The sequence below is a fragment of the Mustela nivalis genome, assembly GCF_964662115.1.
Source record: "Mustela nivalis genome assembly, chromosome: 17".
Lineage (NCBI taxonomy): Eukaryota > Metazoa > Chordata > Mammalia > Carnivora > Mustelidae > Mustela > Mustela nivalis.
The window spans coordinates 51,863,573-51,889,571 of record NC_139036.1 but is presented as its reverse complement, the minus strand read 5'-3'; the positions used below and the strand labels follow the sequence as shown (position 1 = coordinate 51,889,571).

The 25,999-nt window shown below is 43.2% G+C and overlaps 1 protein-coding gene across 4 annotated transcripts in view; it reads right to left on the bottom strand.

The window, feature by feature from the left end:
• The window catches only part of MAP2K6 (mitogen-activated protein kinase kinase 6), a 118,653-nt gene that overhangs the window by 20,488 nt on the left and 72,166 nt on the right, over positions 1-25,999 (bottom strand). For all 4 annotated transcript variants that reach the window (XM_082708309.1, XM_082708308.1, XM_082708310.1 and 1 more), the window contains exons 2-10: positions 23,299-23,365; positions 14,084-14,132; positions 13,379-13,492; positions 11,545-11,664; positions 10,379-10,495; positions 9,659-9,710; positions 6,645-6,772; positions 5,630-5,707; positions 4,319-4,458 (exon numbers count right to left, since the gene is read on the bottom strand). In XM_082708309.1, the coding sequence (XP_082564435.1) occupies positions 4,319-4,458; positions 5,630-5,707; positions 6,645-6,772; positions 9,659-9,710; positions 10,379-10,495; positions 11,545-11,664; positions 13,379-13,492; positions 14,084-14,132; positions 23,299-23,365 (865 nt within the window). The remainder of the gene's footprint in view (positions 1-4,318; positions 4,459-5,629; positions 5,708-6,644; positions 6,773-9,658; positions 9,711-10,378; positions 10,496-11,544; positions 11,665-13,378; positions 13,493-14,083; positions 14,133-23,298; positions 23,366-25,999) is intronic.

Genomic DNA, 25,999 nt, shown 5'->3' with positions numbered 1-25,999 from the left:
CGCCTGGGTGGCTCAGTGGGTTAAAGCCTCTGCCTTCAGGTCATGATCCCAGGGTCCTGGGATTGAGCCCCACATCGGGCTCTCTGCTCAGCCAGAAGCTTCCTTCCTCCTCTCTCTCTGCCTGCCTCTCTGCCTACTTGTGATCTCTGTCTGTAAATAAATAAATAAAATCTTAAAAAAAAAAAAAACCCTAGGATAAGAAGACCATGTGTTGGGGGGGGAGGAGGAAACATCATTCCATAGTCATATTTCAAAATAAGTACAGAAAGGAAGGATTGGTAGAACATCACTGGTTTTTCCTTTAAAGTCCATACGGCATAAATGCCTCAACTTTCTTTCCTCTCCTACCTCCGGCCCCCATTCTCTCTCTCCCCTACGCCACCCCCACCCCCAGGATGATGTCTCTCTGATATTAGGACAAAAGAACACATCAGGGGCTCCCGGGTGGCTCAGTCATTAAGCATCTGCCTTCAGCTCAGGTCGTGATCCCAGGGTCCTGGGATCAAGCCCCACACTGGGCTCTCTGCCCAGCAGGAAGCCTGCTTCTCCCTCTCCCTCTGCTGCTTCTGCTCCCTTTCTCGCTGTGTCTCTTTCTCGCTGTGTCTCTTTCTGTCAAATAAATAAATGAAATCTTTAAAAAAAAAAAAAAAAACCACATCAGCTGGGGCTCCGGGTTCTAGAGGTAACTTTGGGTATGAGCGTGAGAGCCTGCTAGTGCTTTCTACTCCCCCAGCAGACCGGGATTACTGTCAACTCACACGCAGTGATTAGAGGAGACCAAAAGCCAGACAGACTCCCTGGATGAGGCGGTACAGTGTGAAGCAGCACTGCGGGGATGGGGGGTGGGGAGTGGTCATCAAACGCTGAGTTAGCACGCCTCCCGGGAAAGGTCACACGTGTTCTGACAGAGGACCGAGGCTGTGGGTAATGCCACCTTTCTCTTCTGGCTCCACACTCAGCCCAAAGACAGAGGTAGGAGATAAAACCACCAGGATGCATCTATCTCAAAACTTGGGATTCACCTTTCACTTTCCAAATCTATATTCCCCTTTCCCCCACTTAACCACAAAAACAGCGGTTTTCCGAGAAATCTGGAAGGATCAGAGCCTGATTATGCCACGGAGACACGAAAAACACATGGAGATCCCTCCAAAAAGCATCCACTCATGAACAGGTATGTCAAATCCGGCCGTGGACATGGGAAAACGGAGGGACAGCTATAAAAGAGATCCATTGCTTCATCAAGAAATAGAAGAGGGTGTTCTTAGGCAGTCATTTGTACCTCCTTTCATCCGCTCAGCTCCAGATCAAATTTAAAACTGTCAGTAATAAAACGAGCAAAATAACGGCATTGCTCCTGGAAGCACGTGTGTACCTATAAGCTAGTACAAAAATCTTTTTTAAAAAATCAGTACTGTGCTTTTGAAGCCTTAGACAACATTTCCAACTCAGTGGACATCAAAACAGAGTTCATACTAAGGGGGGGTATCAAAAATATATCTAGTGGTACTTTATAGAGACAAAAAGCTATTATTGATCTGCTGTCTGAAAGAGGAGAGCCTGTATTTAAAAAAAAAAAAATCCAAGAGAGGATCACTAAGAATGCTGGTAAATCCAGAATTAATGCTTCTCTTAGGGGCACCTCAGTGGGTCAGTGGGTTAAAGCCTCTGCCGTCAGCTCAGGTCACAATCTCGGAGTCCTGGGATCCAGCCCACATCGGGCTCTCTGCTCAGCAGGGAGTCTGCTCCCCGCCCCCCGCCACTGCCTGCCTCTCTCCCTACTTGTGATCTCCATCTGTCAAATAAATAAATAAAATCTTAAAAAAAAAAAAATGCTTCTCTTATTCTTTCCAATTGTCCCACCAACAAAAATGACTCACCGTTTTACACAATTGATACTCTGAAATGTCAGACTCTACAGGAAATAGACTGAAAGTTTGAATAATTATTCTTGTAAGACTTCAAAGTTGAGGTGATTGGAGTTTTGTTTCTATTAATGTGTGTATGTGTGTGTGTGTTGGGGGGGGGCGGTAAACCCCTTACGCAAGCCAGACTGGCTGACATGAACTGAGTAAAATGAAATAGAATTAATAGCAAGGAACAGCTTCAGGAACGCTAGAAAATATCTATGGCTCAAAGTTTTTAAATTAATGAACCTCAGCAGCTGGGACAAAAATTGACAGCAGACGAGAGGGGTCGGAGGTCGCTGCAGGTACCAGCAGTGTTCGGGAGGGCACAGCAGGGGCACAGGTCATTCTGGATTGTCAGTGTACCTACGTGTGCAGACGCTAAAATTAGCATTATTTCTCAAGGTTTTCATTTTCTAAACATCCCTAAAAAGCTCTAATGCTCTGAATCTTTGGGAGAAATTCTAAGTCAGAGGGAAAATACACTGGTGAACAAAAAAAGTAATTGCACCATATTTCAAAAACAAATTAGACAAGAAAAATGGGTTTTGAAAAGGAAGCCGTTGACATCGGGTCCACAGACCGCAGGGCAAAATCAGGGGTTCTCGCCCCAGCTGCATAGTAGAACGATGTGAAAACCTTTGAAAAACACTGGTATTGGGGACCCTCCCCAGATGCATGACGTCAGAATTCTGAGGGCGTGGCCTAAGCAACAATACATTTGGAAAGTTCTCTCGAGGGCTGGAAACCAACAGCCAGCGTGGACCACAGTTGCAGTAAACTAGCAATTCTCAACAGGCAGATTCACTTTCTCAAGCTTTTCACACCAGCCTCCTTCTTACCCAGTTCCCCAAAGTACCCAGCCAGACTCCTGGGGAAGAGAGGAACAGGCAGGAGAAAGGTGACCAGGAAGAGAGTTTAACAAGACTTCCCTAGAGGAGATCTTTCCCCTTTACCACTCCTCTTCAGAACTACTGCTCTGAACTCTCCAAGATGACTCACCCCTTTTCCTCTGTGACCTTTAAACACTTGAGGATAAGGAAAAAGAAAAGAAAAAGGGGAAAAAAAACACCCAAATACACCATAAAAACAAGTTCTTGAACCCAGAAGGCAAAACCATGAGCCCATATCAGCCGGACCAGCGTCCTACCTCATCCCGCACATTTGTCCAAGGAAAGCAGAGGGGAGGACCCACCTCGGTAGCCCAGAAGTAGTGCCCGTCAGAGGCGCTCAACAACGCACTGTCCTCCAGCCCATGGCTCCAGCGCCTCTCTCTCTCTCACCATTTGGCCAAAAATTAAAAACAAAAACAACCAACAGTAGGCCAGCCTCATGCATCATCAGAGCAAAATACCAGGGGTGACCCCGGGGACCAGCACTAACGAAAATTCCAAGAGGCCTTCGTTTCACAAACAACAGACAGTTGCTTTGTCTCATCATGTTTCCCAATAAAAGCTGCATTCAGGACACTTCTTCCAAAGAGCACAGAGGCCAAGAAATGGTAACCTTGAGGACCTGTGCTGTTAGATGGCCCTCAGAGGGGCCATTTCCTCAGCAGGGGGTGACAGCAGGGCTTGGCGCCCTCTTCTTCTGCTGGGCGCCCATATAAACGAGCGTCATGTTGTGCTTTCCTTGTGGTGTTGTCTTCCAGGAACACTTGGGATGGTCCTTAGTATCAGGTTATACCTGGTGGTATGGGCACCATGCATGCCCTCTCCTACGTTCCTCGATTCCCCTGACAATTTCCACGAAAAGAAAGTCTACGCTGTTAGCATGACTCCTTCCATTTTCTACTCTGACTTTCCTTAGATTCCCTCCTCAGACCCCCAGCACTGTCCATCACACTCTCACGAGCAAGGGTACCCACAGCTAACAAGGGTTGGGCAGGAGGCAGCCTACAAAACACAAGACTGTCTTAACTACTCCCCTGCCCTGACTGTTGTCTCCGTGCTCCAATCAATGCCAAAACAGCTTCTAGCTCTCATAAAGGAGTTTCTCGCTCTTGTGACATGAGGCATGATCTTTTTTCTGCCTGGAATATCTTTCCCTTCATTACTTCCCTGATCACTTGGAAAAAGACCTCCTAGGGTCCTCAGCGCAGAATGTCTCTCCCCCGGAAACTCCATTCTAATGCCTTTCTTCTGCCTTCCCCAAATACCCTGTGCACAGCTCCCTCCCCGGATCACCATATGGTACCAACACCACGGACTGAAGAGATTCCCCTACTTGACTCTGAGTTCACTGAGGGCAGGGACTGGGATAAAGGCACCTTTGTCTCTCCGGCACGGAGGGCACACTCCATAAATGCTTCTGGAATGAATGCATGTGTAATGGATTAAGACCAACGGAGGAAGTTCATGAGAACTCCTCTCCTTCCTTCCCACTGGCTCTTGGCAGCCAGGCTCTCTTACCACTGTGAGGTAAAGTCAACAAACTCTTCCGAGAATCTGTCCGCCGGGAGCTGTGGCGAGGGCTCCTCTACCACCTGCTTGAGCTGCTGGAATGGAGTTCCCCAAGAGTCGTAGGGAAAGCGAAGGATAGCCAACTCGATCTACAGGGGAGGAAAAAAACAAGGGGACAACCGCTGAGACAGAACCACTTTAGGGCACCCGCGGTGCTCTGCTGTTCCAGAAGAATCCGCGGCCATCACAGAGGTGAAGTTCAAGTAAAATTGGGGGACAAATAAACTAACAACATGTTCTCTACGTTTTCCCCATTCCTACCATTAGGGATTTTTATCTTACTGGAGGAAGCCACTGAAGCCTATTTATAACTGGGTCCTCACCGAAAGCCATGTGACACTTAATAAAATTGTAAGCCAGCAGCAGGCAGCTTCCGGATGTAAAGTAACCAGGTGTTCCCATGCTCAGTCTGAAAAGTTAGTCTCGCCCTAAGATTTTTCCAGAGCTGTGTATCTGCTGCCATCTGCAGGCCACTCACTGGAATGGGGGGAAAAAAACCACCACCAACAAAAAAAAAACCCAGGGACCAAAATGACTGATCTTTTTTTGGATCTGAGTAAGGCCACTTTGCCGTTACAAGATCATCACGTGTATTCTGGGCAGGGATGTGAAATAACCCACGGGATTTAATCAGCTGCCGTGCCTGGGAAGGAGCCAGGACCACAGTGGGTAATTCCAGACCTCGGTGATCCGCTGAAAATGTACGATCACCCAAGTTACAAAGGATGACTGTAGGATTGGGCCTCAGGAAATTATCATGTTTGTTACTGTCTTTCGGCTATATCTGACCTCAGTGGCCAGGATGTCTACCAGAACCATATTCTGGGAAACACAGCCTCTGTCCTGGACCACAGCTCGGTCAGGGTCTACACACATGTGCATTCCTGGAGTAGCTTCAACTTAACGCCTAATGAGAATAACTGAATTTTAAACTATAAGGTAAACTATCAGGAGCTATCGGCAGGATTCATCTTACAGAGGAGGATAATAAGACAGTCCTTCAACTGCAGCGGTTTACTCGAGGGCCCACGCCCAGTTAGAGGGGGGAATAAAGAGAAAGGCTGGGTTTGCCCAATCCTAGCGCAGCCTTTCCACAACACCATCCCGTAGACAATCGTCACGCAAAACCTCCTGCCCCGTCCAGCAGTAGAGGATACTCAGGACCCACCCTTAGGGCGTTTGCCCTTTTGTTCACAAAACCCAGCCCATTTCAGCTTCCCGCCCAGAACCTCACAGTCCGGAATGATCATCACACGTTACCATTGTGATGCCCAGACTCCAAATGTCAGACTTTACACTGTATCCCTTCTGATTGAGCTCTGGGTTTATCCTTTCAGGCTGCAAAGGAGACAGAAAAAGACAAATGAGAGGACGATCCTAGCTTGGTAAAGTCTCCGGGGGCGGGGATGTCACCAGCTGCCAAGTGAGTTGTTTTAAGCCTGTTAACATAAGCCTCCCAGGCCAAGAAGACTCACTCACTACAATAAATATCGACGCCTCCGTGGGATTTTCCTCATTCTAAAGGAGTCTTTTCTTGGAGACAAGAATGGATCAAAGTCCCTCATGACTCAAAACTAATTTGAAAAAAAAAAAAACCTCATTTCAATTTCGCCTTCAGAAGAAAGAGGATACACAGCACAAAGCTCCTTTGCCAGTCTAGAATTTTCCTTGTTAAGAACACCAACAGTCCAGAACTCAATAGTCAGAATCTGCCAAAGTCACCGGGCTACTGTCCGAGATTTGCTCAACACCAGGGGGAGTGTTCTCAATCCCAAATGCAAAACTATTTCAAATCAGAATACAGAAGCCCCTTAATGTTAAAGGGAGGTCCCAAGGTCTCAGCCAATGGCAGCAAATCTTCCCAGCCATGACCATCCTTTAGGAGGACTAACCTAACTGACTTGGTTGGGTCATTTAAATTCTCTTCATTCTTCTGTCCCCAGCAAGCAGGATAACACTCCCCTGCGACACAAGGTGAAAAATGTGTGTGGGCTGTGTCTATTACTTATGGTTTTTTTTTTTTTTTTCGAGTAATAGACCTCTTTTACTCAAATTTCAAAAAAATAGTATGTTTGAAGCAAGTGACTAAGGATTTCAGACAGAAAAGACTTAAGAAAAAAAAAAAAATAAGATGCAGGATATTTCTTGCAGCGTAAGCACATTTCCACCCTCCCTCTGTGGCCACCCATTTCCTCTTTCCTGGCGGGGTTTGCGGGCAGCTGCATTCCCAGATGCCCCCTCCCGTCCCCCCACCCCTCCCCGCTGCCGTACTTACAGCCATGTACGGTTTACATCCTGCGTCAATAGTTTTGGCGACAGAGTCTACAAGGTAGCCACTGATTCCAAAATCGCACATCTTTACTTGGCCAAGAGCGTTGATCAGCACATTGGAAGGTTTGACGTCTGAAAGCAAGAAGAACCAAGAGCCAGTGATCCCAGCCTGCTCTGAAGATTCCTGTGTCCACCACTAGGGGGCCCGACATGCCCACATCTCGCTCACTTCTCTTTCCTCTTTCCACTGCTTCCAACTAGATTTCCTATTCATGGCTCCTCCTTCTTGGAGGTGTATGACTCCATCATCAAGGGCTGTCTCCTCTATTTATCATCTGCACTGGCCCCATACGAGTAGTCAAAACTTAAAACATTATTACTGAATCAAATGCCCCATTCCCTGGGCATAGACACGATGACACAAAATGAGTACATTCTAGAAATCCGCCGTACTCCAGGGACCTTATGATGAGTAATATTGCCTTGCACACTTAAAATCTGCCACGAGAGCAGTCTCATCTTAAGTGTTCTTAGGACAACAAAATATATGTATTTTTTAAGCCCAGCTCATCGTGACCTATTGCACAGTTTAAGTGTGGGAATAAACAGATTGTGGAACGATAAGGCAGAATACAGTCCCACCATCCATCAATCTGATTAAGGCAACCTGTTTCTTTTTTTTTTTTTTTTAAAGATTGTATTTATTTATGTGACAGACAGAGATCACAAATAAGCAGAGAGGCAGGCAGAGAGAGAGAGAGGAGGAAGCAGGCTCCCTGCTGAGCAGAGAGCCCGATGCAGGGCTCGACCCCAGGACCCTGAGACCATGACCTGAGCCAAAAGCAGAGGCTTTAACCCACTGAGCCACCCAGGCGCCCCAAGGGAACCTGTTTCAATGGACGCATCTGCAAGAGGTGTATGTCTGAGGTCAACACAGCGGAACTCATCAGGAATTCAGAGATTCCAGACCAAAAAGCATGCCCCACATAGAAAATCACTGTTATCTCTGGATAACAGACTTCAAAATTATTATAGTTAACCTTCTTCCCTCTTGAGGGTATTTCACAAAGGACATGTAATCAGCAGAGTAAGTTATTCAAAAAACACTAAAAATAAAATAATCCTTTATAATGTTTTCCCTTAAACTGAATGGTGGTCATGCACATTATGTTATTTTTATGCTTTACATATATATATATTTTTTAAAGATTTTATTTATTTATTTGACAGAGAAAGATCACGAATAGGCAGAGAGGCAGGCAGAGAGAGAGGAGGAAGCAGGCTCCCTGCTGAGCAGAAAGTCTGATGTGGAGCTTGATCCCAGGACCCTGAGATCATGACCTGAGCCGAAGGCAGAGGCTTTAACCCCTGAGCCACCCAGGCACCCCTTACATATATTTTTTTAATACAAATAAAATATTTCCAAATTTTGAAATAAATCCGAAAAATTAAGTTTCCCATGGGAGGGTAATCTACATGCTTCTTCCCACCTGGATTCTTTCCCACTTTCTTTTTCTTTTTTTTTTTAATTTGACAGACAGAGATCACAAGTAGGCAGAGAGGGGGGAAAGGAAGTAGGCTCCCCGCTGAGCAGAGAGCCCTATGTGGGGCTCGATCCCAGGACCCTCAGATCATGACCGGAGCCGAAGGCAGAGGCTTAACCCCCTGAGCCCCCCAGGCGCCCCTCTTTCCTACTTTCTTCTCTTCCTTGTCATCCTCCCTATTTTTCCAATTTCTAATAATAACAATTAATGATAATAATCACATCAATAACAGTGATAACAGGCACTCCAAGTGGAACATTCTACATAACTTTGAGGCTGACTCAGACAGCGTGAGAATTACCAAATCTCACTACCCCACCAGCTATCCACACTTTCCACTAACTCTTCTTCAGACTTGGTTGAGTGAGCAACCTCTAAGAAGTTTTCCTTGACTATAGTCACCCACTGCTAATTATTCCCTTGCTTTAGAATCTACCTAGAGCTCTTCTTGGTAATTTCACCTTGGTAATATGGTTGATTTTTTCCATGTGTTTGTCATACATCGGTCTTATTTCCCCATCAAGAATCCCTATATGGAATTTTAATAAGAATGTGTTTTGTTGGGGCGCCTGAGTGGCTCGATGGGTTAAAGCCGCTGCCTTCAGCTCAGGTCAGGATCTCAGGGTCCTAGGATCGAGCCCTGCATCGGGCTCTCTGCTCGGTGGGGAGCCTGCTTCCCTCCCTCTCTCTCTGCCTGCCTCTCTGCCTACTTGTGATTTCTGTCAAATAAATAAATAAAATCTTTAAAAAAAAAAAGAATGTGTTTTGTTTTCATATACCTCTCAAGGCACCTATTATAGTGACGTATAAGTGGTGGAAAAATGATTGCAAGTGAGAAATGGATGGAGAGATGAATGGACGGATGGATGGATGGATGTTAACATGGAAGAATGGATATATGGATGCATGATGGATGGATGGACGGACGGACAGAAAGATGACAGGCCAATAGGAAGGAAACCAGAGCAGGTAAAGGAAGAAGAGATAAATCTATCAATTTTTTTTTTTTTTTCATTTTATCCTGCCTCCTCCGGTCTGAAAAAGCAGTACTTTATACCAGAACTTTTCATACTTTCAGGCATACAAAAATTACCTGGCGATCTTGTTGAAGATGGAGATTCTGGGGGGCTGGGGACCCATGAATCTGCTTTTCTAAGAATCTCCTAGGCCACGGTCAATACAACAGGCATTTTTATCCCATTCTCTAAAATTCTCAGTGGGGTAATCCCAGAGCTGTGCTTGGCAACACATATTTTATATTCAATTTAGGTGCAATAAAAAGACCAGGGCTTCTTGTGTCCTCAGACAAGAGAAAAAGCAGCTACTTATATGATGTGCTATTCCTCTGAGAAGGAAAACCCTCCAGTTCTATGGCCTGACTCATTTCCTCTTCCACCCATGGGGGAAGAAAAGTCTGGATAAAAGAAATGGATGTTATAAAAGGAAGAGCCAAAGCAACTCCATGCCAGCTTACCTCGATGAATGACAGACAGCTTACTGTGTAAGTGTTCTAACGCTTTTACAATCTGCAGGAGAAACACAAGATAGAGTTTTCGCCATCACTGGAAAGAAACTGAATGTTAAGGTTTATTATCTCTCGCTTAGCATCACCAGGTGAGGTATTTTCTCCAACAGCGGAGGCCCTATCCAGGAAAATACACAGGAAGCTACACTCCTTGACCTCCACCCACCACAGAGGACCGGATCTCACAGTAGAAAGGGTGTCCCCCTCATCTAGCTGGTGTTTCTTTTGGCCTCCAGCACTTTTTTTCTCTCCACCCTCATGAGTCTCAACAGCCATTAAGAGGGCAATCTTTCTTTCCATTTCCTTTTCTTCTGCTTCTTTCTATGCCTTATTAGCCTTAAGAAAACATTTAAAAATCCACGAATGAAAATCAGAAAAAACTAAGATCAGAATGTAGACACCAGGAATGTGGTCATAGCAAAGGGAGGTACAGCTTACAGGTATTTTAACGGAGAGTTTACCAGACCAAGTCAGTGGGAGAATATTCTACACTGAGCCCAGAAAGAAAAGCACTCATTTTTTTCTCCACAGAGGCACTTCTGCATCCAGCAGACTTGCGCTGGAGGGTAGCTCTAGTCCCGCTAGTATACGCTCACAGTAGGGAATGAGAGACACATTGGGTCTAGACTTCTCACACGCTCCTTGGAGTAGGGTTCATGATGTACTCACAGAAACTGCTATTTTCCCTAAGATGTCCTCTGGAATTGTTTGGCCTTTATCAATCACTTGTTTGTAGAATTTATCTAGCGACGTATCCATGAGCTCCATGCAAATCCAAACATCACCCTGGAGATGAATTGATTCAGAGATTGTTAGAGAGGACAGAAGAGAAAAAGAAGGGGAAAAAGTTAACACCTGTCATGAAGAACTGTTCTCTTAATCGAGTTTTTGGAGGAAATGTACAATTTCCCTTCAAGGTCTCAAAGGAATTTACAGACAAGCAAGTTCGTTTCCCAAGAGCCAACTAGCAGACAGCCAAGCAGAGCCTGTGTGGGATCCCCCACTCCTTGATAAAGAGAGGGTCTAAACACTGAGGGTCACTAGAGCCATGGAATGAAGAAGTTAGTAGAATAAAAGGCACAGTAGAAGGAATATGGTCAATGATATAGTAGAGTTATATGGTGAAGGCGGTCGCTACACTTGCGGTGACCACCCATAATGCAAAGAGAAGTTGAATCCCTACGTTGTACGACCTGCAACGAATGGAACATTGTGTGTCAACTCAAATTTTTTTAAAAACATTATAAATAAATACATCAGTACCAAGAGTCAGAAGCAATAGATTCCCAGAAAAGCCAGGACTTGATGGCTCCTGTCTTCTAGGGATTAGGTCTACAGGCCTACTCCATGTTTGACCTCCCACCCGGAACACTGGCAATAGTTCATCCAATAGCTCTTCGAAGCATCAGAATCCACATCATGGGAAAGGGAAAGCAGGGGTAAAGCAAAGAGATCCTTGGAAGCCTCTGGGGGTACATAAACAGGGTAAATGAAGCTTATCATTTGGCCACTAGACCATAATATTTCAGATTTTAAGTAATCTACCTAAATTAGCCTACAGACAATTGATAGAAAGAACCACGCCAAAATAAACCAAAACAAAAGGGAGAAAGGGAGCCTCGGTGTCTTCAAAAGGGCTCCCCACACTTGGAAAGGCTATCATTTCAAGCCAACTTTGCGTGAAGGCATGTCATGACCGCCCGAGCAGAAATCTCTCTAGAGAAGACACGTCCAATGAGAAAGAGTGCCAGGAGGGTGCATCACCTTTATGGGATTAGAGAAACTCCTTTTTAAGTCTCTGTTCTCCTCAGATGTTGAATTGAAGGATCACATACCTCCCGGAAGAGTGCGCCATAAAAGGTGACCGTAAAAGGACAGTCCACTGTCCTCATGGAAATATCCAGATCCATCAGTAGCCTCTTCTGCTCTTGGCTGTTGACTGTGGCCCGGATCCGCTGAATGGGAATGCACGGAAAGACAGATGGTTACTGCCCTGAGGAGGAGTCAGTTAATAAGGCAGGGACCTTGAGGAGTCCCGTTCCAAAAATACCACAAAACTCATAGCACAAGTTCTAGCAACGACCTTTCAAGTATTTACCCTAGTGATTAGCTATTTGTACCAAATGAGAAATAAGGAAGACTTTCAGTAGATTTCCTGAAAAATCCCCAGCAAGAAGCCAACTGATACTCTATTTCAGAAGATGAGCAAATGTTGGCAAGTGCATTTCCTTCCAAGTCATAAAAACGCCTGCTCTATTGTGTTGTGGCCGTTTGGTACAGAGACCAGAGTATTCGTAACGTTGTGGCTGACTCGGGATCCCACAAAAAAAACTAAAAGCCCCTCTTTGGGAAGAAATAAGAATATCTGGACTAGGTAGCAACTAAAGAAGAATGGACAGAGCTCTCGGAAATGGATGGAATCAAGCAGAAACGGAGAGACTGTTTGTTCCTATCCCAGGGCTTCCAAGAGGAAAGACACCTGTCACACCAGCAAATGTAGTCTTAAAAAAAGACAATTTTGTCATTAAATGCCAGTAAAAATATTATATAATATAATTAAATAAATATATAATAAAAAATAAACAAAATATCATACTAAAAAGACTATACAGGCTTTTATAATTTTGGCCTAATTAGCAAAAAGTCTGCAGAAGAACACATTACAAAATCTACAAGGCAAGGGAAATATATCTCCATTCTCCAAAAACAAAGGGGTGCAAGTCATCTGACCATCCACGTCCCTAACAATGGGCCAAATCCATGAACACGTGTACAGAAGGTGGGTCCCCAAAGAAATATTTCACTCAAGAAATATGCAATGATTCCAATTTTCTTTTTCCAGCTCAAAAACAATGCAGTCACTCAAGATGTCTTTGCCTTCCCTTTTCCCACAAATGGACAAAATTTTCTCCCTCACTTCTCATTTCCTGATTTTTGGGGACCATTCTTTAAAAGCAACAGAATATTAGAATGAAAGAGATGTTTGCGACATAACAACCAAATGCAGTATGTGAACTTTTATTTGGATTTTGACTTCAACAACCAACCAGCAAAAAAAAGAAAAAGAAAAAGAAAAAAAAAGTGACAATCAATAATCAAGGTAATTTATTTTGGAGCTGGTATTCCATGACATTAAAGGAGTACTGATAATTCTTTTAAGTGTGAGGACATGTGGTTCCATAAAAAGTTAAAAGGATGGGGTCGGATTTATCAGTTAAAAGAACAAAATAAGGGGCGCCTGGGTGGCTCAGTGGGTTAAGCTGCTGCCTTTGGCTCAGGTCATGATCTCAGGATCCTGGGATCGAGTCCCGCATCGGGTTCTCTGCTCAGCAGGGAGCCTGCTTCCCTCTCTCTCTCTGCCTGCCTCTCCATCTACTTGTGATTTCTCTCTGTCAAATAAATACATAAAATCTTTAAAATGCAAACTATTTTTCCTTAAAAAAAAAAAAAAAGAACAAAGCAAAACAAAAAAAAACGACCAGTAAATGCAACTCATACCAACAAAGGATTTTCCAGACATTTGGAGGGAAATATCGTTCCCTACAGAAAATCTTCTTTGTTTGACCCCATTGCTGATTGTTTTGCTTCTACAAAAAGAACTGATTTGCGGTGGAGATGGATGAACGTATATACCACAGACAGAACATGTTTGGGGAGCGTCAACTGTACCTTCACCGCCATGATCTGCCCGCTGGGCACGTGTCGCATCTTCTCCACCACCCCGTACGCACCCCGCCCCAGCTCCATTATGGGCTCCAGATCATCTGCTTTCACCTCAAAGTTCTGCAAGAGAGAAGAGTAATAATACAAGAGTAAAGAAAAAAATTTAAGGACATATACTACCTTGTCCCCTCTCTGGCTTCCCCCAACATTCTAAGGGTTATTTCTGGTCCAGAAGCTTCTGATCTAGAAGCTTTATCCAAGGAGCCACTGCCAGCAGGAAGCACCAGGAGATGTTCAGACTGGTGCAGTATGCCACCTGCTCATCACAGGCAGTACAGACATCCAGTTTCAACTCGGTTCCAGACTCACTTTGAGTGATCTATACTGTGGCTTCTTAGCCCTGCCCCCTTTCTCATATATTTAATCCATTTGTTGACTGATGGCAATTAGATCTACCCTTGGACTTTAAGGAATTCATCCCAAAGCAAGTCATCTACTTTCCTCAAATATCTTCCATCAGGGCGACACTAGCCTGATTTCAATAAGGCATCCAAACAGCCAGAAAGCCACCCACCGCTTCTGTTAAACTCAAACTTTGTGACCCATCCCCTGACGGCATGCTATGGAAAATAGATTTTCCAATGGCCAGTCAGAAAGCATACCTAAAAAATGGTCTAGATATTAACTGGCAACGTGATATTTTTTTCTTACCTGATTTCCAATAGAAATGCAAGCTTTAGAGTCCAAGTCTCGAGGTGGCCTAAGAAAGAAAAGGGGGGAAGAGAAAAAACGTGTCGTATTTAGTCAACTATGCCTTCCCAAATCATACATGACTAGAGAGAGTTTTCCTTAGGGTTAAGTTGGAAGTTCATCAGTAAAAGTGTTAATAATGCAGGATTTGGAATAAAATATATTTGGGTTTAAATGACTTAATCTGGGTGCCTGGGTGGCTCAGTGGTTAAGCCGCTGCCTTCGGCTCAGGTCATGATCTCAGGGTCCTGGGATCGAGTTCCGCATCGGGCTCTCTGCTCAGCAGGGAGCCTGCTTCCTCCTCTCTATCTCTCTCTGCCTGCCTCTCTGCCTACTTGTGATTTCTCTCTGTCAAATAAATAAATAAAATCTTAAAAAAAATAAAATAAAATAAAAATAAATAAATAAATGACTTAATCTCCGGGGTGTTTGGGTGGCTCAGTTTGTTGAGCTTCTGGCTCTTGATTTTGGCTCTGGTCACGATCTCGAGGTTATAGGATCCAACCCCGAGTTGGGTTCTGTGCTCAGCGGGGAATCTGCTTAAGATTCTCTCCTTTTCCCTCTGTCTCTTCCTACCCACCTCTACCCTGTGCTCGCTCTCACGCTGTCTCTCTAAAATAAATAAATCTTCAAAAAAAAACAGAAAACAAAATGAATAAATGACTTAATCTCTTTGAGTTTCTTTTTCTTCTTTAACATGAGGATATTAGTATATCCTGAGATAGTCCAAGTAAAATGGGCTTAGCACAATGGCTGGCATGCAGGAAATATCCAATAAATATGAGCTAGGTGTAAAGAATTATGTAAATAATTATACTATTCTAGTAAGCCCCAAACATTTTTTCTTTCATTGGCACCAATGTGCCCAATTATTCCACCACATTTTCTCATAATTGTTTAAAAAAAACTAATAATTAGCATATGGTTATGTTAACTCACAAAATTCATAAACCATAATAATTCCAAATCTCTCTAGTCCCCATGTTCATAGACGGAAAAAGGCCCAGAGAGGTGATGGGACTTCCCAAGATCACAATTAACCTAAATCTCCTGGTTTTCAGGTCAGAATACTTCCTGCTATCAGACTAAGACAGTTGTGACATTTCTTCCATACACAGCACACACACTATCCGGGGGTCATCTCAGCAGCTGGAGGTAGGCTGATCTTGTGTCTCCATAGAGAAAGCACACAGTCCCCTCATGTGCATTTGTTTCTACTACTTCAATACCATCTGGGTGGATACCAACCCACCCAAGAGAAAGATGTTTGGTCTGGCCATGCAACCAACCAAGAGCTTCAAGAAGCATTTTCTTGAAATAAAGGCACCAAAAGTATCACCACACACACACACAAAAAAAAAAAAAAGAATCCCAGGAATGCCAGAATCGAAGGTGACCAAAGAGACCCAAGTCTCCCTAAGAGGACATTCCATGCAGAACTGTCTCTAGAAACATCCAAAGGAAAATGGAAGGAAGGCAAGAAGATAGGAAGGGAGAAAAGAATCCCAGCCCTTGGCAATTTCCCCAGGCCTACTGTGTTCTAATTCTGCCCCTTCTGCTAAGACTAACTAAATAAAGCAATAAGGAAAAAATGGGCATATAAACACAAACATATATTTAAGGTTTTAATGGCAAGCCTTCCCATACCTCAAGATCCCTTTAAAAAGCACAGAATACCTAAAATAAAGTTTTTCTAGACTAACTTAGAACCAGGAACTGGCAGGGATAGATTCAGAAGAAAACACACACACACACCCCAGTACACTCCGGTGATGTTTTATTATGTCTTGTGTGTATGAGTGAGAAGGGATTTTTCTTCAGAAATACTTTCCAGAAGATTACATTTCTAAAAATCTAATTTCCCATTCTTAACATTTCCAGAACGATTTTTCTTTCATCATCGATGATTTGTACTAACTGCAATGGAACTCTGGATGAAAGACGACTATTACTTGAAACGTGTGACTATTATAAATTAAAAAATCTCTTGCAGTTGTTCTGCACTCTTCCTTTGAAAAAGGAGGAAGCAACAGGAAGGTTACTAGTTTTGGGGGGCTACCTCCATTTTCTTGCCCTCCAAGGAAGGCATTGGGTAAGACTGCTTCCAGCTTTGGTACTCCAGTACTCAGACATGGCTTTGCAAATTACAGCCTTTGGCCCAGCTAAGAATGAATGTTTTCAAGTTTAAAAAGTGGTAGGAAAACAAACTATGAGGACCATCCGACAGGGCCCACTGGGTTCCAGGTAAACCTGAAATATTTACTAGCTGGCCTTTGTAAAAAAGTTTGCTGAAATCCAACGTTGTACTAACCTTGCGGTATATGCCTCTACCTAATAGGAGAGGGGTCATGCCATTTTCCAGAAAGAGAAAAATGGAACCCAGAAAAGCCCAGAATTTGCTAAAGCCATCCAGCTCAACAGAGCTGAAAATAAAACTCATGCCACTTGAATCTCAGTCTTGACCTAAAGTAAAAGGAATAGAGGCTGAACTGAGTGCAAAGCTTTACCTATATCTCATTTAATTCTTTAAACACACACACACACACACACACACACTCTCTCTCCCTCATGAGTATCATTACTCCCATGGTCCAGATGAGAAACTGTCTGGCCCAGAGTTTATCTACCTTGCTCCCAAGTGGTAAGGCCATGATTCAGTCAAAGTCTGATTGAATCTAAGGACCCTACTCCCAACACCCAGCCCCCTCTAATGAAAACGATCAACACACCCAAGCCTGAGGCCCTTGGGCTCATCAGGTTCTGCCCAAAGCATCAAATGATGGGGTCAAGGCTGACAGCTCATATTAGTTTTGCTGACACTGTGTTCTGTCCAGGGCTGGGCATATTAGTTTTCCTGGAGCACTGAGTCTCTGCAGGAGGTTAAACTGTGGGTATAAGTTCTCTGTTGCTTATTCAATATTTTAGTCCTCTGGGGAAAGAAACGGGCTTATTACAAAATCCCTTCCCTGGAAGGTTAAAGGTGCTCCAAAGGTCACCTAGTATTAGATGTTTTTTGTTTTTGTTTATTTGTTTGTCTGTTTTTGAGAGAAAGAGAGCGAGAGAGGCCGCACAAGTGGGGAAAGGAGGCAGAGGGAGAGAGAAGCTGAAGCAGGCTCCTTGCAGAGCAGACCCTGAGATCATGACCTAAGCCAGCGCACCTAGTATTAGTTTTTTTTCCATTTTATTTTATTTCTTTTCAGTGTTCCAGCATTCATTGTTTATGAACCACAACCAGTGCTCCATGCATACTATTTGCTTTTATATGAACAATGAGTTTTAGCTTATTATAATAATTATTTATTTGTAATGCTAAGTAATAAATAATCAGTTTACTGGTTATTATGACAACCATTATTCATCTATTTGATCATATTTATTAAGCATCTACTTGGGCCAGAGACTGTGGCAGACCCTTTCTATGAAGTATTTTCTTTAACTTACACAACTCTACCTTAATGAGAAGAGTTCACAAAGAAAAAGACGAAATAACTTAAAGTCATTCAAAGACCTGGCAAAATTAGAACCCAGAGCCTCACAATTACATCATCTCAACTGCTGAAGTGATGTTTTACTAGCCACAGCTAGTGAACTAGCCTCTTGTTTTAACAGCCAAAGACAGTTTGATCACACGCTCGACCTGTCTGATGTGTGGCTAAGAGCATATCCCTGAAAGTCGCAGAGTCCTGACTTCATATGCCAGCTCTTCCGCTATATAATAAGCATCATGAATAATTATTAGGTGGATTCATAATAATAACAGCAACAACACTTGGAGCAACCTTCCTGGAGAAGGTACAATGGGACAGGCACTGGGCTAGACTCTTAAGACAAATTCTGACAACTACTCTTCCCAGCAACCACATCATTATTCATTCCCATTTTTCAGAATGGAAAACTATGGCTTAATAGGGTTAGGGGATTCGCCTAAGGAATTCAATTAGTGAAGTTTAGATCCCAAATGCGAACCTAGGCATTCTAGCCAGAGCCTGAACTCTTACCCATGAGGTGCTGCTTGTCTGCTCTGAGCAACTGACCTTGTACAGGTCCATTCTCTCATTTATCAAGTAAGAGTAAGAGTAACTGCCTCCTGAGCTTCTGGGGAGGGTTAACTAGAATAGTATTCATTAGCATGGAATCAGTTCAGAATTAGCTGCTGCCAATCAAGTATGGGGACAGCTCAGAAACCAGAGCCAAGACACACTGGCATCAGTTACTCAGAGAAAGAGCTCCAGCAGAGGGACCACACACAGAACCAGGAAGAATGGTGCTCTGTCCCAGGGTATTTATTTTTGTGTCGTACAGCAGAAGAAGGCAGGGTATAAATGGTACGAGTCACCAAGCCAAACCCCCAAAATTGCCAAGAAAAACACAAAATGTGGAAGCTACTTCTTTAGGTCTACGAATATAAGCATCGGTATTAAAATACTACTACTGCTATTAAGGCTCCCCGTGAGCTAAAGTGGTCTGCTCTACAACAATAAAGTGATGCTCTTGGCTTTACACAGTGAAAAAGAAAATACAATTTAAAGTTCACTCTGCCACGTGAGGGAAAGACAGCACAGAAACTAGGTTTATCACTGCGTAGGTTTTTACTCATTTGTTTATCTGAAGGTAAGATTTATGACGGCTTTCATAAAATACAGAAAATATGAATTAGAAGGAAATGAGGGTTAAAAGTTTAAAATGAAAGAATGTAAGACAATTGGGAGGAGGACGTGAGAATGTAGCCCAAAATAAAGGGCATCTGGGGGGCTCCATTGGTTGAACATCCGACTCTGGATTTCGACTCAGGTCTTGAGCTCAGGGTCTGAAATCGAGCCCCAAATGTGGTTCTGTGCTCAGCAGGGCTTCTCTCTCCTCTCTCTGCCCTTCCCCCCCTCACACATGCACTCCCTAAATTAATACATACATACATACATACATAAAATGTTTTAAAATATCAATAATACTGATAAACCTCCACCAAGGCTGACACAGATTATAAGAGAAGGCACAGATTACCAGTCTCAGGAAAAAATCGGATATCACAACATGTCCTGTAGCCATTCGAAGAATAATCGGAAATACTATAAACAACGTTACTCTTATAAATTCAACAACTTAGAAGAAATGGACCAATTCCGTGAAAACCAGAAACTACCCAAGCTTGAAGAAATAGGTTATCTGAATAGCCCTATAATTGTTACAGAAATTAATTCTGTATTGTAAAAGTCCCAGAAAAAAAAATAAGAACTATATTGGCTCATTTAGTTTCACTGGAGAATTTTAGCAAACATTTTTTTAAAAAGAATTAATACAGATATTACGTGTCTACCGGAAAAAAAAAGAAAAAAAGAAGAAGAAGAAACTCTTACCAATTCATTTTATGAGGCCAGTATTACCTTAATGTCAAAACCAGAAAATAACAGCACACACTTAAAAAAAAAAAAAAAAGGAAAGAAAAGAAAAACCTAAAACAACCCACTACAGACCAACATATCTCACGAACATAGACACAAAAATCCTCAAAAAACTTCAACAGATTGAATCCAACAATGTATTTTTTTAAAAACAGTACCACAACCAAGTGGAATTTATTTGGGGTACGCAAAGCTAGTTTAATATTCAAAAGTCAATCATAGTGTAATCCATAGCAACAGTACAAAGAAGAAAAACCTACGATCCTGTCAAGTGATGCACTAAAAAGCACTTAACAAAATTCGACACGCATTAAGTACCCTACAACTAGAGAGAAACTTTTTCAAGCCTCAGTCTACAAAAACCTAACATCATGCTTAATGGTAGAAGATTGAACTCTTTCCCTCTAACAACAAAGCAAGGTTGCTGGCGCTCACCAATCTTATCTTACATGGAACTGGACATTCCTACCACTGAAATAAAGGAAAAAAAAAAAAAAGAAAAGAAAAAAAAGAAAGTTTTTAAAAATATAGTTTAAAATAAAGGAATACAGAAAAAATACAGGAAGAAAGAAAACTGTCTCAATTTGTAGGTAGCATGATTGTTATAGAAAACTCTATAAAGACTTTACAAACATACACACACACACACACAGAATCTACAAAAATGCCCCTGGAACCACTAAGTGAATTCAGTATGGTCATAGGATACAAGAACAATACAGAAAAATCTACTGCATTTCTATATACTGATCCTTAACAGTTAGAAATCAAAATTTAAAATGGAGTACCATTTACAACTGCTCCCTACACAATTAAATACTTGGTATAAATTTTAACAAACCCTATTGTAGAGAGCTTACGTGATAAAAACTATAAAATACTGATGAAAGACATCAAAGAAAATCTAGAAATCTACCAGGTTCATGGATTAGGAGACTCTGTGTAGTTAAGACATCAGTTCTCCCCAAATTGATCTAAAGGTTACACATAATTCATACCAAAACCTCAGCAAGTTCACTTGTAGACATAAACAAGCCGATTCTAAAACTAATATGGGAAGGGGAAAGGCCTAAATTAGCCAAAAATTATTTTGAAAAACAGGAACAAAGTATGAAGCAATGGGTTCTTAAAATTGTCACCAAAACCATGACCCATCAGAGGGAAAATGGCTAGATAGGATTTCATCAAAATAAAAGGATGAAGAGACAAATTATAGACTGGGAGAAAATGTTTTGAATCACATATCTGACAAACTCCTTGTGTCTAGAATATAGAAAGAGCTCTCAAAACTCAACATTAAACAAAGTAATCTAATCAGGAAGTAGGCAAAGACGTACACAGACATTTCACCATCAAAGATACAGGGATGGAAAATAAACACCTAAAAATATTCAGCCATAAGCCATTACAGAAATAAGAATGAGAACTGTAATGATACAGCATTATATATCTATCAGAATGGCTACTGGGGCGCCTGGGTGGCTCAGTCAGTTAAGTGCCTGACTCTTAATTTCAGCTCAGCTTACGATCTCAGGGTTGTGAGATCAAGCCCTGCACTGGGCTCCAAGCCAGGTGTGACGTCTGCTGAAGATTCTCCCACTCCCTCTTCTTCTGCCCCTCCCCCCAACTTGCAGTTTCTCCCCCTCCCACACAAATAAATAAGTTTTTTAAAAAAATAGGATGACCGAAAAGGAAAATAGTGTTAACGTTGGCAGGGCTGCAGAGAAACTGGACCCTTCTCAAATTGCCAGTAAGAATGTAAAATGGTACAACCACTCTGGAAAATATCTTGGAAGTTATTTCAAAAGTGGGTTTACTGAATAACCCAGCAATTGCACTACTGGACACATGTCCCAGGGAAATGAAGACTTCATTTCACTCAGGAACTTGCTTTCATCCCAACAGCCCCAAACTGGAACTACCTGTATCTCCTTCAAAGGCTAAAAGGGTTCCACAAACTGGGGTGTAGCCACACCATGGAATGGATTCAGCAGTAACAAGGAAAGAACTACTGATTCATGCAGCGGCTGGAATGAACTCAAGGAAACTATCCTGCAGGGAAAAGCCAGAGTCTCCAATTGGAGGTGACTGGTTCGGTTGATGTAGCAACCAGGAGGCAACAAGATGGAATTGGGGAACAGGGGAGTGGTTGCCAGAGATTAGGGCTGGGGATTAGAGGTGGGTACAACTGTAAGAGAATAACATCAGAGAATCTTGTGGGATTGATACAATTGAGTATCTTGATTATGGTAGTGGTTCCCTAAGGCTACACATGTGATAAAATTGCATATAGCTATACACACACACACACACACACACACACGGGTACTTAGAAGAGGAATGGTGAGAGCTGAATACATTCAATGGTTTGTACCAATGGCACTCTGTTTTGATCCTGGGCTGCAGCTGTGTTAAGTCGTGAACATGGAGCGGGGGACACAACCTAGGGGAAGGGTACATGAGACTTCCCTACGCATTTCTTTGTCGTTTCCCGTGAATCTACAATAATTCCAAGTTGAAAAGCTTTAAAAGTATGATCACAGAGAGACCTATACAGATAGTACAGGGAAGTAATGTGTTTGAGACTAAACTCTTGAGAAACCAATCGAGAGGAGATGTTATGAATTACACAGGTCATAGGTCCAACAACAACAACAACAACAAAAAAAAAAAAAAAAAAAAAAAAAAAAAAACACCAAAAACAGCAATCTCGATAACAGATATGGAAAGAACCTCCTGCTACAGCCTCAGAAAAGGACCCCTCTAAGGTGAGCTTGGCCCTCAAGCTACAGAGCAGAACCCGGAGGAGTATACTTTCACTCTGTATTTAGAGGTTCCTGAGTGGGACGTTTGTTCATACCACTGCAGGGAACGGCCAACAGCCTCAACAAAGTCTTACAATAGATGTGATCATGTTTACTAGCACATTCCATCACTAGAAGGTGCACTTTCTGATAGGACAGATCGCGTTTAAGGTCAAAAACCTTTAGAAAGGGAGGCACTTTTGTAAAGCTGACCAACGGCCTTGCAAACTCAAGCTTCCATGGGAATGGCCTTTCCCTATGCTTGTGCTGCCTCTGTAGAACTTTGTGTGGTGACTTTTTTTTCCTTGCAATTTCCATTCCTCCCAAGCAGATGCTTTGTAAGGTGGTCATACCCCCAACTGGACAGGAGGTACCCTCACCACCCCACAGAGAGTAAAAGAAATAAGAGGGAGGCTAAGAGAGATGGTATCCTGCTTCACCAGGACCTGAGTACACTTAGGGATTTGGGCCAAAGTCCTAAAAAAGGTTCCTTTACCTCGTTTTGCTTTCTATTTATATGCGACAGAATTGAGGTGTTGGGACACTGAGTCCTTACCAAATACCAGCATTCCATCTCTACTCCAGTTTTATAGGAGTAGTACTCCCAGGGATATGCTGATTTGCTCAAGTCTATACAGAAAAGGCAAAAAAATCCAGGTCCATGGACCTCTCTGAACACCATAGGACCCCATCTGCCAAACACATTTGTGACGCTCAATTTTCTGCCAACCAGGAATGTAAGAGGCTGAGTTCGAAGCTACCCGTTCAAGACAGACGGACTGACCTGATTATTCCAGGTCTCAGAACAGCAAGCACATGGCTCCCCCCCCTCCAAAGGGCTCTTCTTTCTCACAGTGATTCCCATAGTCAAGGCATTGCTCATCAGTCCAAAAATGAACCCCTCCCCCTTCCCTGGGAATCTGTAAAGGGAAGTGTTTGGATTAAGACGACGATGACAATCTTGCCAACTTACGTGGAACTGGGCTGAGGTTGTTCAAATGCTTCTTTTGGAATTTTAAGGCCAGGGTTTCGCTTCCTGCCTATGGGGAGAGACACAAGGATAACGTTAAGGTCGAAATCACAGCGTGAGAGTGGGAACGGAGACACTGCAGCCGAAGCAAGGAGCGAGCCTGGGAACGTGCAGCTCTCATCTCATGCAGAAAACCACGTCCCACCCAGGAGGTCTGAGAGTGCCGAACACCCAAGCACCAGGCAGAGCACACCTTCCCCAAATGCAGACCACGCTCAGGGATGAGGTTCTTGGTCACCTAAGGATGAAAAGACCAGTATAAGAACGCGAACTCTCTTTACCCAGGAGAGCTGCCCTTTCCTCCCGGCTGAGAGGTGGTCATTCCAACTTCTCCGTTCTTTCTTGTACATAAGAACAGAACCGGTAGATGGTGTCGGCTATAGATTTTTTTTTTCCCCTTTTTAATGTCAGACTGATATCATCACCCTTATCTCAGTATCTTACAATGCTCTCATTTGATCTGTAAACAACTGGTAGGTTTAACTATGGAGGGGAATAAACAATGCCTTCCCACTCTTCCGCCTGGACCGTATCTGTCAACGACTTGCCATAAGCAGAAACACGTCAAAGAGGGAGAGAGTAATATTTATTTACACTTTGCCCTGTTTCAAAAGGGAATACGGTAACAGATGGGCTCGTGCAAAGAGGTGATCGCTTCTTCAGGGACCAGGTGAGAATGTAAGCCATGTGCTCTTCCCTGGACTGAAACTACAGAGAGTTTGGCTCAAATAGTTTTGTTGATGGATACAAAAGAACAGGCTGATGGGGCACGTGGGTGGCTCAGGTGGTTAAGCGTCCAACTCTTGATTCGGCTCAAGGTCGTGTGATCGGGCTCGGCGCTGGGCGAGGAATCTGCTTAAGCTTCTCTCTCTTCCTCTCCTCTTGTCCCTCCTCCTCTCCCAGGAACAGACTGGGATATGCTCAGCTCAGAAATCTGAGTAGCCTCTTAAGGACCCAAGATCTTCCTCACTTAAAGAGATCCTGGGTATCTTCATGCTTGGCAGGGGAAACCAAAGCAGAGCTGGCTAAGAACGCTGACGGTTCTACCTTTTCTCCCTCCTCTCTTCTCTGCATCGCTGGGGTGCATTACGGCACTGATACCAGCCCTGGGCAAGGCCCGGGAGAGAGATTCTCAATGCGCAAAGAGACTTAAGACATCAAAGACATCCTCTCCTTGCGGGAAGATGACAGCCAGAGACGTCAGTGATGGCTCGACATCACAGAGCTAGCGATGACAGGGTCAGAATCAGAATCGGGGTCGCTGTCACCCCGTCCGGAGCTCATTCCCCTATTCTACAACGGAAGTAGTTCAAGGATGACCAGAGAGACCGGGGGAAGGGGAGCATGCGATGATGAGCTTTTAAAAACCCAGCTGAAGTCCGGCACTTCACTCACCACGTGACCTCCAGAGTCACTTTTCACCTGACCCTCGATATCCTCGACTATAAAAATGGGAAATGATACTCATGCCTGCCTCACTGGGCTGGAGAGGAGAACCATGAGCTATCACATATGGAAGAGCACAGACATGTCTTACATAGCTGTTAATTATAATCACTTAGAGAACGAATCTGTACAGTCTCATTAAAAAAAAAATAAGTCACTTAAGAAATTCATGAGCAGAACTGGTCAGATTATCTCAGTCCAAGGTAATGGGTAATTGACTCTTTTTTTCTACCCCCTTCAAAATCCAGAATCAAGATCAATTCTGCCAAGCTGTATAAAGCCACAGAAAAATATGCTTGGCCGTAGCCAACACAGAGAAAGCCTTTCAGGTCCACCTCCATTGTCACAGGACTTCTCAGAGGTCTCCTCCTTTGGGCTCATCTACGTATTTTGCAAGATTCAAACTCACTATTTACTTTCCTCCTCCCGGACTTCAGATGGTCGCTCAGAACATGTTACTAAGTTAGTCAGTTACAAGATACATGCAGCCTTGTCCAGACATATGGTGGATATAGAGAGAGCTGTGCTGCCTTACCCAGAACAATGCTAAGGGCTGGGTCTGATGGTGAAAATCCCAATAGACATGTGGCCCAATTCCAACAATTCCTCTCAATGGGCTTCAATCAAAGAGCTGGAGGATGCTATTTTAAACACCCTCATGAGGGATGCAGAACAAATTCCATTTGTCCAGATGATTACATCCCTGTTCCAACACAGGTGACGGGTAATTCCAGTAATCCCAGTAGACACAACCCTGTGGACCTCTCCGTTAAAACAAAATAAAGGTAAAATATATTTTGCCTCTGAAAAAGGCTCCCCCGTTGCCACGTAAGCAAACCAAAAGCAAAAGTTACTCTGAAATTCCTACACCTCCCTCTTCTTCATTTCTAACTCAGCTCTTACAAGAGAGATGGCCAGAGAGATCGCTATTTGTGGGGAAAACTGCCTTTGAAAAAGAGAGCAATGAATTATTCTACTCTAGCAACCGATGATTAGCAGCTCACGATTATACTCTAACTCCACAAATCATTAAAACATCTCTGCAAAAAAAAAGAGTATGAAAGAGAGAGAGAGAAGCCCTTGGCACAGAGGCTAAAGGAATAAATGACCAAGACAAAAACAAAGTCCCCAAGATGTGAAAGAGAAGGCTCCTGCTTCTCTTCTGACACCAACAAAAAAAATACTTGCAGGAGACACA